Source organism: Megascapheus bottae, chromosome 10 (assembly GCF_031878675.1).
Source record: "Megascapheus bottae isolate mThoBot1 chromosome 10, mThoBot2.hap1, whole genome shotgun sequence".
Classification (NCBI taxonomy): domain Eukaryota; kingdom Metazoa; phylum Chordata; class Mammalia; order Rodentia; family Geomyidae; genus Megascapheus; species Megascapheus bottae.
In genome coordinates this window covers 26239116-26252838 of record NC_143518.1, presented here as the reverse complement: position 1 = coordinate 26252838, position 13723 = coordinate 26239116, and the positions used below count along the sequence as shown (strand labels likewise).

General features: G+C 38.9%; 1 protein-coding gene across 3 annotated transcripts in view; it reads right to left on the bottom strand.

Annotated features, from left to right (window-relative positions):
• The window catches only part of Slc9c2 (solute carrier family 9 member C2 (putative)), a 66957-nt gene that overhangs the window by 19198 nt on the left and 34036 nt on the right, over positions 1-13723 (bottom strand). For all 3 annotated transcript variants that reach the window (XM_090340412.1, XM_090340414.1, XM_090340413.1), the window contains exons 18-21: positions 13331-13480; positions 6299-6350; positions 4206-4354; positions 897-1022 (exon numbers count right to left, since the gene is read on the bottom strand). In XM_090340412.1, coding sequence (XP_090196538.1) covers positions 897-1022; positions 4206-4354; positions 6299-6350; positions 13331-13480 — 477 coding nt within the window. The remainder of the gene's footprint in view (positions 1-896; positions 1023-4205; positions 4355-6298; positions 6351-13330; positions 13481-13723) is intronic.

Here is a 13723-nt window from a genome sequence, read left to right as displayed (position 1 = left end):
AGTTCACTCAGGTTCACTGCAGTTGCTCTGACAGCCTCTCCTCACCCTCATCATTACTCCTGCCACAGGCCCTGTGCAGTGTTCTTTGAACACACTGGGCATTTCCATCTCAAGGCCCTGCACTATCAATTTCCTTACCTTGGAAAGCTCTTCTCCAAGACATTTATGTGGTTCATCTTCCAGAGCTCTCCTCAAATGCCATCTCCTTAGAGCAGCCTTCCCTGAGCACGCTGTACCAGACAGCTGCTCCAGCATATTCCCTCTCTCGCCTTGCTCCATCACAGTTTTCACCCTCTGACACATGTATAATCAGGGGTGACTTGCTTATCATCCATCTCCACCCTTGTACTATAACCCCTCAGAAAGCAGAGACATCATCTGTTATGCTCACTGCCACCTCCCAAAGCCTGTACACTTGTTTCTGGTACATTGAGGCATTTGATAGACATTTGGTGAAAGAATCCAAATTCCTATAGCAAAACTCAGCTGACTTTAGACAGAGAATAAAATCACCTTACTAAGTTATTACATTAGGCCAAGCTGTTTTCACTCTTATATTACCTGTCAGGACTGAATAGTAGTTAAAATTTGAGACCCTTCCTGGAAAAAAAAAGTTTGAGTATGAATGCAGAAGTTCAGACTCTACTACATAAAATAGAATGGGATTAGTAATAATTAGAAAATCAGGAAACACAAACAACTCATCATAAGCAAATAAGCAGTTGGGAAAAACTGCCTGCCCTTTGGGCTCAAAAGGAAATCTATTCTTCTTCCAGGCTTTCTGGAGATTCCATTTTCTTTTTTTTCTGAATTGTCAGTATAGGATACATGCAATTCGGTAGTGGGGAAAAGGTTTAAACAAAACCCTTGAGCCAGATACAAGATAGAATCTTTACCTTGAAGAAATCAATGAGAATGTCTTTATTCTCCATCCAAACAATGTTAGGAAGGTATTTGTCAGGAGTTGGGGGTGGGATTGACATGGGAAAGTTATTCAGTGCCTTAACTTTTGAAAGAAGCACCTAAAACAACAAATGGAAACAGTCAGGTTCTACAACAAAAAGGGGTAGCAAGCAAAAAGCAAATAGATTTAAACCACTATATGGTACTTATATCTTGACTTTTGCTTCATACCTTCTCTCATCCTATGCAAATTATGCTCCAATATTTTTCTCCCTAATTTTTCCCTCATTATTTTACCAATCAACCTTGGATTGAACTTGTAATCCTTAGAATTCAGCTAACATTCATCCCACCTAGCTTGTCCCAAATTTTCTACACTTCATTCATAGCCAGAGGAGCTATTGCTGAGATCTCTTGATTCTTTCTTCATTCATATGATTGCCTGTCTAAATCCTTACATTTGGGAGATGTAATTCCATCCCATGGCCTTCTCAAAACCTTCTTTGGTTTCCCCCATCAAGTTTCCCTTTTTCCCATGGTATTTCCCACCTACGCCCCCTGTGTAGCTCAATGGACTCTAATAATTATCTGTTCGTCATCCATATCATCAAAATGTTATTGAGAAGATGAATAAGTGACCAAATAAGAGAGTAAGCAAGGCCCAGAGATAGCAAGCAGAGAAATTCATTAAGCATCTCAGGGCCCTTAGTAGATTATCAACATGTAGATATTCATGAATGGAATCAATTTCCTATCTCCTCATGATCTGGATATATATATATATATATATTGCTGACAATTAGATAAATAGTAGGCATTCAGTAAGTAACTGCTGAGTGACTGATGCATCCATTATCTTTCTAAATAAATCTATAGAAAAAAACCTCCCTGTAGTATATAAATACCAAATACTATACATTTAATGTAATTATAAAGACTTCAAAATGATATTTTCTTAAAGTAGCACATAACACCACAAAAAATTAGAGGTGTAACTTAAGGAATATTGTTTCCCTTTTCTTCTCTTAGGCAAACATTAAGGAGCAATGGAGATAACTATTTTGCTCTCTCTTGTGATATAAAAAATGTCTTAAAGAGATGGAGCTCTACAAACAAACAACAAACGTTGGCAGGGATGTAGAGAAAGAGGAACCCTGCTGCATTGCTGGTGGGAATGTAAACTAGTACCACCACTCTGGAAGGCAGTTTGGAGGTTCCTGAAAAAACTAAAAGTAGACCTTCCCTATGATCCCGCCATACCACTCCTGGACATCTACCCTGAGCATCATAACCCAAGATATGAAAGGACACCTGCACAGCCATGTTCATCTCTGCACTATTCACAATAGCCAAGTGATGAAAACACCCCAAATGCCCCACTACAGATGAATGGATAAAAAAAAGGGCAGTACATATATATAATGGAATTCTATATAGCCAACAGACAAGATAAAATAATGGCATTCGCTGGGAAGTGGATCAGACTAGAGCAAATCATGTTGAGTGAGGTAAGCCAAGACCAAAGGAACAAAAGGCAAATTGTCTTCTTGATATGTGAATATTAGATCCAAACAGTACAAGAGTGATGACTCTTTTTTTTTTTTTGCCAGTCCTGGGCTTAAACTCAGGGACAGAGCACTGTCCCTGGATTTTCTCAAGGCTAGAGCTCTACCACTTGAGCCTCAGCACCACTTCCAGCTTTTTTCTATGTATGTGGAACCGAGGAATCAAGCCCAGGGTCTTCATGCATGCTAGGCAAGCACTCTACCACTAGGACAAACTCCAGGCCCGAGTGATGACTCTTGTACTCAAAGTCATTGGCATGAACTTGGAGACATAAATATGACTATATAGATACTATATATAATATATATATTCTATAGAGATATTGATATATAGATTGTTATGTATCTATGACATACAAAGTCTCAGCTTAATTTTAATTTTGTTCTTAAATTTATGTGCCAGTGATTGTATATAGAGATTCCATTCTTGAATACTTGTTTGTTAAATTTGACATTTGAAATATGATATAAAAACTCAGTGTTAATAAAAATCTTTTAATTAAAAAATCCAAACAAGTGATAGATATTGATGAGTACAGAAATACAAACAAGAAGTCTCTATAGACAGTGTGTAATCTGACTAAAACAATAAAGAATTGTTCCTCTTAAAAATGAGAGAGAGAGAAAGATGGAGCCCACAGGAGAAAACTGGTTTAGCCCAAATCTGTTCCTCCTCTGAGGCTAGAGAAAGTAGACAAAGCCCAAAGAATGACCCAAAGCACAGTGCATCATAGCCCACAACTAGGCGTTTCAGTGATAAGGGAGAGGGTGTAACATCCAGGAATAGTGCGTCAATGGGAACTGGACAGAAAGAGTGTTTCTCCAGAGCCTCTAGTTTTCAGGCATATACTAGAAAGAAGATCCTTACATGGGTAGAAATAAGACTCTTATTATATGAAGATACAGTGGATGTGCTAGAGTGGTAGGACTAAATGGGTCTTTCTCTTTGGACATACTATCCTAACTTCTTGCAAGCACATTTGCTAGCTAACTGATTAGCTTCCTGCTCTCTAAATTGTCCCCTCCTTGCTGCATGCATATACACACACACACACACACACACACACACACACACACACACACTCACACACACATGCGCGCACTTGCATGCACACAGAAGAATGAGGAATCTGGAAAATTGTCCAGCAACCAGATAGATTGTTGTTCATTTTGTTGACAGGTTTTTAGCGGTACTGGGGTTTGATCCCAGGAACTGATGATCACTAGGTAGGCACTTTACTAACAAGCTATGCTTTCAGCCTTTTTTCTTCTCTTTCCTTCTCCCCTTTGGTTGTTTCTGAGATAGCTAGGATGACAGATGCATGGCACTATATACAACTATGGATTGAGACAGTATCTTATGAACTTTTCCATTCTGGCTGGTCTGCCCTCAGACTGCCCTCATTTTTGATCCCCCATCTAGCAAGAATTATAGGCGTATATCACCAGCTCCCTATTGTTGGTTTGCTTTGGTGGGAATTAAACTCATAGCCTCAAAAATGCTAGGCAAGCTGTCTATGCTGAGACATCCCCAATCCTAGAATCAAGCAGTTTTAACTAATGGAGTATACTACACAGCACTGACATTGATAGTCACTAATGTTTTCACAAAGGCCACAGCCAATGAGAGAAGTAATGTGCAGTTGAACACTTTTCCAACAAATCTTGCCAAAGCAACCATGAATCCTGGGGTGTGAAGTTGATGGAATCCAGGTAACATAGAAATTATTTTATTACCTTATTCATCTCAATGCCTTCATGCTTATCGATAATGCCTCTTGACCAAAGGAAAGTCAGATTTTTCAGAGCCATAGCCATCACATTCTGGATTGCCTGTTTAGTCTTCAAAGCAATGACAACGTCACGGCCCTCATGCTCTATGAGTCCTAGGAAACATAAAACTTGTAAGTAGGAGGTGGTGCTGTAGTTCCAGGGGTAGGGTGGTAGCCTTGAGCTGAAGAGCTCAGAGACAGCGCCCAGGTCCAGAGCCCAAGCCCCACAACTAACCCAAAATGTCATTCTTTCCTGGCATGGTGGCTCACGCTTGTAATCCTAGCTACTCAGGAGGCTGAGATCTGAGGATCAAGGTTGGAAGCCAGCCCAGGCACAAAAGGACCTGAGACTCTTATCTCCAATTAACCTCCAGAAAAACAAGTGTGGCTTGGCTCCAGGGGTAGGGTGGTAGCCTTGAGCTGAAGAGGTCAGGGACAGCGACCAGGCCAAGTTCAATCCCCATAACAAAAAAAACAAAAAGCAAGAAAGCAAGAAAGAAGGAAGGAAGGAAGAAAAAAAGAGACGGGGTGGAAAACCTTGTAAGTAACCTGTACAGCAATGATAACTAATGTTTATTAAACTATTTGTGATTTCCAGAACTCACAGGGCTGGTAGGATGAATTTTCAACTCCATTGTTTGGATGAGAAAAGAGAACTAGCATCCTCTACCAGGTAAGCTAAGCCCTGCCTTCCACCTATGGCATCTCCTACATAACTCTAGTATAGAACTTACCATTGTGTAGTGTGTTAACTTATCTGCCTCACCCTCAATCTTACCTTATTTTTGTTGGTTGGATAAATAAAGGACTAAGTGAAAGAATGAAGAGACCCAGACTTTGGCTGGTAGATCTTTCTGAGATCCAAAGACAATCTTTCCATGTTAGCCAATGAGAGAAGCCATGGACTAGACTGAATAAAAGCTAAAACTTCTTTTGGCCTTTGTGATCTTAGCGTTGAACACAATGCCTGACATAGGGATAGCTCTCAGACGTTTTATTTCCCACTGAAATAAGATGACCAGGAAAGGGATGTAGAGCTCAGCTATTCATGTCATGTTAACCAGAGTTGGGATCTGGCAGAGTACTTTCTAGCTAGATGGCCTCAGTGAAACCTCTCCACACCTCATGAAGATGATAATGGTATTCACCTTATAATTGTAAGGATCTGATTAGATGCTCAGGACAAGGCTTTCCCTGCATATGAGACATTTTTGCATCTGACATAGTAAATATCCAATAGTTAACTGCAGTAGACATTTGAAAATAGGCATTCCCCTTTCCAGGACTCAATCAAGAAACTTTTGAAATAGTTCATACTAATCTAAAACATAATACACCACTTCCTAGGCCCCTATTCTTTAAAAGCATAGAAATAGAAAACTACCTGTACATAAATGTCAGCAATGGGTCCTAGGCTGAATGTGTCCTAGCATCTGAATGTTCTTTTGTCTCCTAGCTTATACTTTGATTCATTAGTTCAAGTTTTTTTTTTCCATTTTGATTTGGAAAGCATGAGCCCTAAATTCATGTACCACCTTACAATGTGGTAATTAGCACTGAGTGATCTCACTTTTTTCCTGATAATTTCCATTTATTAAATGTTTACCATAGGCATGGACACCAGCCAGATGTTTTTCCACCCACTGAGAGCCTAGTCATGATCCCATATGAGAAAAACAGACCCAAGACCCTTAGCATACAACTCCTGGGCTTCTGCTGTGTGGTCCAAGTGAAACGGAGTGTGGCCTGTAAATATCTGGCCTTGCCACTTTCCCATACTCCCACACTTTCTCAATCCTTTTTTCTACACTCCCATAGGAAATAACCAGTGTCCTGCAATTTCCTGCACCTTAGGTATTGGCATGCTCAGACAGTGCAACCAACCACACTTTTTTTAGTCTGAATCTTTCCTTTCCCATACTTGACACTTCATTGTGCTCAAGAATCACTGAATGAATCAATCAACAAGTGAGTCAGTGCATGAGTTTATCCTCCTTTTGCTAAAAGTATGAAATCAAAAATTGTGATTTCAAGACACCAAACTCTTCAACCACTTACCTAGTTCTTTGATGGCATCTCGTTTGTTCGTTTCCAAAATTTCATATAATTTCTGTAAGAAATTAAGAAAAACATGCAGTTTCTTTTCCTTTTCCCAAACGCATTTCTGCATTTACACAAGCACAACAATGTTCATTGCAGCACTATTTACCATGGCAAAGATATGAAACCAACCCAGATGTCCCTCAGTTGATGAGTGGATCAACAAGATGTGGTATTTGTACACAATGGAATTCTGTGCTGCTGTCAGAAAGAATGACATCGCCCCATTCGTAAGGAAATAGAAGACTTAGAAAAAAATCATATTAAGTGAAGTAAGCCAGATTCAAAGGAATACAGGCTCAATGGTTTCCCTCATTTGTCATAATCAGTAGAAACCTTGGGCTCTCCTAGCAGAGATTTACAGTAGAACCAAACCTAGATAATTAAGGCCACATAGAATGATGCTAAATGTAAGGACCTCCAGGATATAGAAACAAAAGCCATATAATGAATGATTGTTGTTTTTAATATACTAGGTTATCTCTCATCTCTTTTGCTGTCCCTTGGTTATCTCATATTGTTACAATATTTCACCTTGTTATCTGATATATTGTATATATGTGTTTTTGGTTATTTGAAGTTGGATAGGGAAGGGGGAAAACAAGATGAGGGGCAGGGTTGGGGGGAGGGAAATGGGGACCAAGACATGAGAGAGGGTATCAATGTATGTGAAATAATGCACCTTCTATCTGGTGAATATAATGTAACCCTTCTATTAATTACAATAAAAATATGAGGAAAAACAGAAGAAAGAAGGAGGAGAAGGAAGAGGAAGAGGAGAAGGAGGAGGAGGAGGAGGAGGAGGAGGAGGAGGAGGTTAAAAGGAGCTGGCTCAATTATTCCTCTGGTCAGTTCTTCTCTTTTCCCTGTGCTGACACTCAAACCAGAATGAATGTTGGTATTTTGCTGAGCTATTGTCACTAATACAGTTGTCAAAAATTAAAATATTAGCATATGCTAATTTGTAATGTAAATAAGTTGTGTTTCCCACATATAACTCTTGAAATAAAGGAAGAAAAAGCTCTACCCAAGGCTAACAACCTCTGTTCAACCAAGCACACAAGAGATACTTGTCCAGCCCTCACAGTGTTCCAGGCACCATTCCTCACACAGAGCTATGTGACTTGGAGTCTTTCTGAAGCATGTCCTTGGCCACACCAGAAGCTCTAGGATTGTATGACTGAAAGTTGTGTGCAGTTGTCAGTACAGGTTTCTGAAACGCTGCACTCAGATAAGGTATGGCACCATGAATTTAGAGGAAGCAAAGGGGCAGTCATCAAAATCTCAAGCATGGTGGAATTTTCGTTTGTGTCATCATTACTTTGTCATGTTTTAGAAAAAATCATGAGTAATTGCTCTCTCATTTTGAACATACAAGCGAGATATATAGCTTTTATTAAATTGCTTCTTCCTTTCAGTTAACATTGAACCAGGCCAGGAATGGTTGCTAAATCCTGTAATCTCAGCTATTCCAGAGGTATAGATCAGGAAGATCTCAGTGTGAGGCCAACCAAACTGGAAAAAGTTTGAGTTTGTTTCAACCAATAACTGGGTATGGTGTTTCACATGTCTCATCCTAGCTCTGAAATAAATGTAAATAAGAGGATTCAAGCCCAAGACCACCACACATAGATGTGCAAAGTGTACGTAAAATCTTGTGTACGATTCTTCTAATATTCTCTACCTCCTGAGTAACTAGGATGGCAGGCATGAGCCATGGCACCTGTCCAGCTAAGAATGTTCTAATCCCCTTAAATGCCATGGTAACCAGAAAATAAAGATTAAAGATTTCAAAAAGTACATATGTACATTACTGAAATTTCTACTTAAAGCAGTAGAGGAATGTAACATCTGAAAGGTTCCTAAGTGCTGGCTGTGGAAGTAGTAGAAAAGAGAGCAGGACAGGATATTTTCCCCTCACAAACAGGACTTTCTACTTGTATTTAAAGTCTGAATTTTAAGTAGACTGTACCTCATTGCCAGAAATTGTTGCATACGAGCAAACTTTGTGTGTGAGGGGGGAGCAGGGTGGTCCATAAGTTCCAAATTCAAATTTGTGCATCCTCAACATTTTCATTTCTAATGAGGACATCATGGTGAAGGCAAAATGGTTGGCAAATTCTCCGCCTTTCTTCCTTTTTTTTTGTGTTAGAAGCAAGACTTGAACTTAGGGTTTCTTGACCTCCCAAGTGCTATACTATTTGAGTATGACTGCAATCCATGCATTTTGCTGGTTAATTACAGATGGAGGTTTGCAGACTTTCTGCTTCGATTGTTTTTGAACCTCAATCCTCTATGTCTCAGCCTCTTGTGTAGCTGGGATTATAGGTCTGAACCCTGTCAAGAATCAATTTTTTAACCATCTCTTTCTAGTCATTTAATCTATTATATGTCTATCTAACATTTACTGTAATCTTTCCATATTTTTAAGCATAAAAATTCTTCTATAAGGACAGAAATAACAAAAATAAAATCAGAAATATCAGAGATTGAAATAAGATCTACTATACACAAAATTGATAAATCAAAAAGTTGGTTCTTTGACAGAGTCAACAAAATAGACAGACCCCTGGCAAGATTAATCAAAAAAAGGAAAGGGGAGACTCAAATAAACAAGATTAGAGACCCCACGGGAACAATCACAACTGATTCCCAAGAAATTCAGTCCATAATGAATAGATACTATCAGGTTCTATATTCAAAGAAACAAGAAAATCTAGTAGAAATCGATGATTTCTTAAATAAATATAGGCTACCCACATTAAACAATGATGAGTTAAACAAACCAATCTCTTACAACGAAATTGTGGAAGCAATCAGGGAAATGCCAACCAAAAAGAGCCCAGGTCCAGACGGATTCACTGTGGAATTCTACAAGATGTTTACAGATGAAATAACACCTATACTCTTGAAACTTCTGAGAAATGGAAACAGAAGGAGCAATACCAAACTCATTTTATGAGGGTAATATTACTCTCATCCCCAAACCAGGGAATGACCCAACAAAAAAAGAAAACTACACACCTATCTCTCTAATGAACACAGATGCAAAACTCCTCAATAAAATATTAGCCAACAGAATCCAGAAACAAATTTTAAAAATCATACACTATGATCAAGTAGGCTTCATCCCACAGATGCAAGGCTGGTTTCACATTCGCAAATCAATCAATGTAATACATCACATCAATAGAGCTAAGGATAAGAATCATATGATAATTTCTCTGGACGCAGAGAAGGCATTTGACAAAATACAACATCCATTCATGTTGAAAGCACTAGAAAAAAATAGGAGTAAGAGGTACATTCCTCAAAATAGTGAAAGCCATATATGAAAAACCTACAGCCAGTATTATACTAAATGGTGAAAGACTGGAAACATTCACCTTAAAATCAGGAACTAGACAGGGATGCCCACTCTCTCCACTTCTCTTCAATATAATGCTGGAACCCTTAGCCAGAGCAATAAGGCAAGAAAAGGACATCAAAGGGATCCACATAGGGAAAGAAGAAATTAAACTATCCCTATTTGCAGATGACATGATCCTCTACTTAAGTGACCCAACAAACTCCACTCCCAAACTTCTAGAATAAACTACTTTAGCAAAGTGGCAGGATACAAAATTAACCTTCAGAAGTCAGTAGCCTTCTTGTACACCAACAATACACAAACAGAAGGCCAAATCAAGAAAACGATCCCATTCGCCATAGCCCCCAAAAGAATAAAATACTTAGGAATATATTTAACCAAAGATGTAAAGGAATTGTTCAATGAAAACTATAAAAGCCTAATGAAAGAAATTAAAGAGAACATGCTCATGGCTAGGGAGAACCAACATAGTGAAAATGGCTATACTGCCAAAATTGATATACAAATTCAATGCAATCCCCATCAAAATCCCAAAGACATTCTTTACGAAAATAGAAGATACAATCCAAAGGTTCATATGGAGCAAGAAAAGACCTACAATAGCCAAAACAATTGTAGGCAAAAAGAGCAGTGCTGGTGGTATTACAATACCAGACTTCAAACTCTACTATAGAGCCATAATAACAAAAACCATTTGGTACTGGCACAAAAACAGACCAGAAAATCAGTGGAACAGAATAGAAGACCCAGAAATAGAACCACATACCTATAGGCAACTTGTATTTGACAAAGGAGCCAAAGATATACAGTGCAACAAACATAGTCTAGTCAATTATTGGTGCTGGCAAAGCTGGGCAGCCACATGCAGAAAACTAAAAATTGACCCTAGCCTTTCGCCATGCACAAGCATTAACTCAAAGTGGATCCAAGACCTCAACGTCAGACCAGAAACTGTGAAACTGCTACATGATAAAGTAGGAGAGACACTGGAACTCATAGACACAGGCAAAAGATTCCTGAACAGAATCCCAGGGTCACAACAGATTGGAGAGAGACTCGATAAATGGGACTACCTAAAAATAAAAAAGTTTCTGTACAGATAAAAACATAGTCGCAAAAGTAGAGAGACAGCCAACCAACTGGGAAAAGATATTCACCAACAATACATCTGACAAATGCTTAATATCCAGTATCTACAGGGAACTCAAGAAACTAATCCCCCCCGCAAAACCCAATAAACCATTCACTAAATGGGCAAGGGAACTGGAGAGAATTATCAGAAGAAGAGATTAAAATGGCAGAAAAACATATGAGAAAATGTTCATCATCTATGGTCATAAAGAAAATGCAAATAAAAACAACCCTAAGATACCACCTTACCCCAACAGGAATGGCCAAGATTTTGAACTCAGACAATGACAGTTGCTGGCAGGGTTGTGGAGAAAAAGGAACCCTACTACACTGCTGGTGGGAATGTAGACTAGTTCAGCCACTCTGGAAAGCAGTGTGGAGGTTTCTTAAAGAACTGAAAATAGACCTTCCCTACGATCCCACCATACCACTTCTGGGCATCTACCCTGAACATCATAACCCAAGATATGATAAGGACACCTGCTCAGCTATGTTCATCTCTGCACTATTCACAATAGCCAGGCAATGGAAACAATCCAGATGCCCTACTGCAGATGAATGGATACAGAAAATGTGGTATATATACACAATGGAATTCTACATAGCCAACAGACAAGATAAAATAATGGCATTTGCAGGGAAGTGGATGAATCTAGAGCAAATCATGTTGAGTGAGACAAGTCAAGACCTAAGGAACAAAAGGCGCATGGTATCCTTAATAAGTGGCTATTAAATCCAAAGAGTACAAGAGCGAGGACTCAATAGTTGCATACCCAATGCTATGGACATGGTAATGGAAATATAAACATAACTATATAGACATAGAAACCTATGACTCTATAGACATAATGTTTCATTTCATAAATTAATATGTTTCTATGACATACAAACTCTTAGCCTAATTTTGATTAAGTTCTAAATACTAAGTCCCAGTGATTATAAATAGAGATTCCCTCCTTGAACACTTGTTTGTTAAACTTGTCATTTAAAATATGATGTAAAAATCAACATTAATAAATTCTTTAATAAAAAAATTCTTCTATATCTAACTGGGGTGGGGTGGGGTACGTGTGTGTGTGTGTGTGTGTGTGTGTGTGTGTGTGTGTGTGTGTTCATCCTGGAGCTTAAGCTCAAAGTCTGAGCACTGTCCTTGAGCTTTTTTTGCTCAAGGCTAGTGCTCTATCACTGGAGTTACAGTTCCACTTCCAGCTTTTTTTTGGAGATAAGAGTCTCATGATCTTTACTGCCTGGGCTGGCTTCAAATCTCAATCTTTAAATCTCAGTCTCTTGAGTAGTGGATAAATAACTTAGATACAAGACAAAGAATACAGAAATAAAAGAAAATAGTGACAGAAGGAAATAAACCAAAGAAAAAAGGGAGAAGAGAAAAAAAAGAACTGTAACAGTGTATATATTAAAAAAAAAAAAAAACCCTCAGGCCGGGAGTTTGGCCTAGTGGTAGAGTGCTTGCCTAGCATGTATGGAGACCTGGGTTCGATTCCTCGGTACCACATTCATAGAAAAAAGCCGAAAGTGGTGTTGAGGCTCAAGTGGTAGAGCTCTAGCCTTGAGAAAGTCCAAGGACAGTGCTCAGGCCCTGAGCTCAAGCCCAAGACTGGCAATAAATAAAATAAAATAAAATAAACAAACCATTTACTACAATTTCTTGGAGTTCATTCTGATAAGCATTATTTTATATGATCTTATACAAATAGCTATTGAGCCCTTGTGGTCCTCTCCTAAGAATATCCTCCTTTGTTCTGTGTGAATGTTTAGAGTGCTGTTTATTAATCATGTCCAAATATATACATTTTTGTCTTTTACCATCGAGTGTTTACTGGTAAATCTATAGGCATATTCTAGTTATTACAAATGAGGGAAAGTAGGCAGCCTATGTTTCTTTGGATCTGGTAAACTTCGCTTAATATAATTTTTTCCAAGTCTTTCCATTTCCTTATGAATAGAGCAATTCTTTCTGATGGAAACATAGAGTCCCATTGTGTATACGTACCACATTTTCTTGATCCACATCCACTGAGGAGCATCCAGGTGGATTCCATATCTTGGCTATGGTAAACAATAGGCCCAGCTTTTTTGTTGAGATAAGGTTTTGCTAACTTTACACCCAGCTTCACCTTGAACAGTGATCCTCACAACCTCTACCTCCCAACTGGCTAGGACTAAGGGAGCCACTATCCCCAGACCTGCTGAATTCACTTTTAGAGTGTTACAAAAACAGATACACTTTCTTCCCTACCCTGCACAAAGTTTATAAATCAATTCTTATCTGCTGTGGAGATAACAAAGGAGCTTGGTGATACCTAAGTGTCAAGAGGCTATTCTCTGCAACTGAATCCCTTTTAACTAGTAGAATTTGTGTTTGATTAACTACATATCAAAATGTTCTTGAAAGAAATGAACACATCCAAGCGCCTTCTCTCCCCAACCCCTCCCCCCACCCCAGAAAAACGCCAGTGCTTGTTTCTCACCTGATATATTGATTCCCGGCCAGAAATGTGTTTTACTAAAAGCTTGGCATCTTCTTGACTTTTGACATAGCCTTTGGTAATACTATACATCAAGCTGAGGCGCCTTTTCACTTGCACTTCTGCAATGTTTATCAAGAATGGGACCACCATCTAGAATCACAAGGAGGAAAGAAAAAAAAAGAATCTGCACATTTCCTAAGAAAAAGCACCTTCTAAGAAGGGGATTCTCTAGGTGTCATCTCCAGACCAGCCACATGTGCCCAGGAACTTGTTAGAAATACACTTGAGGGTTGTCCCCACAATCAGTACTTTCTTTGCCCGGTTTCCCAGCAGGTTCTACGCATGCTCAGCTTTGGGATCCACTCCTAAAGGAATGCAATGTTCTCATCCTTG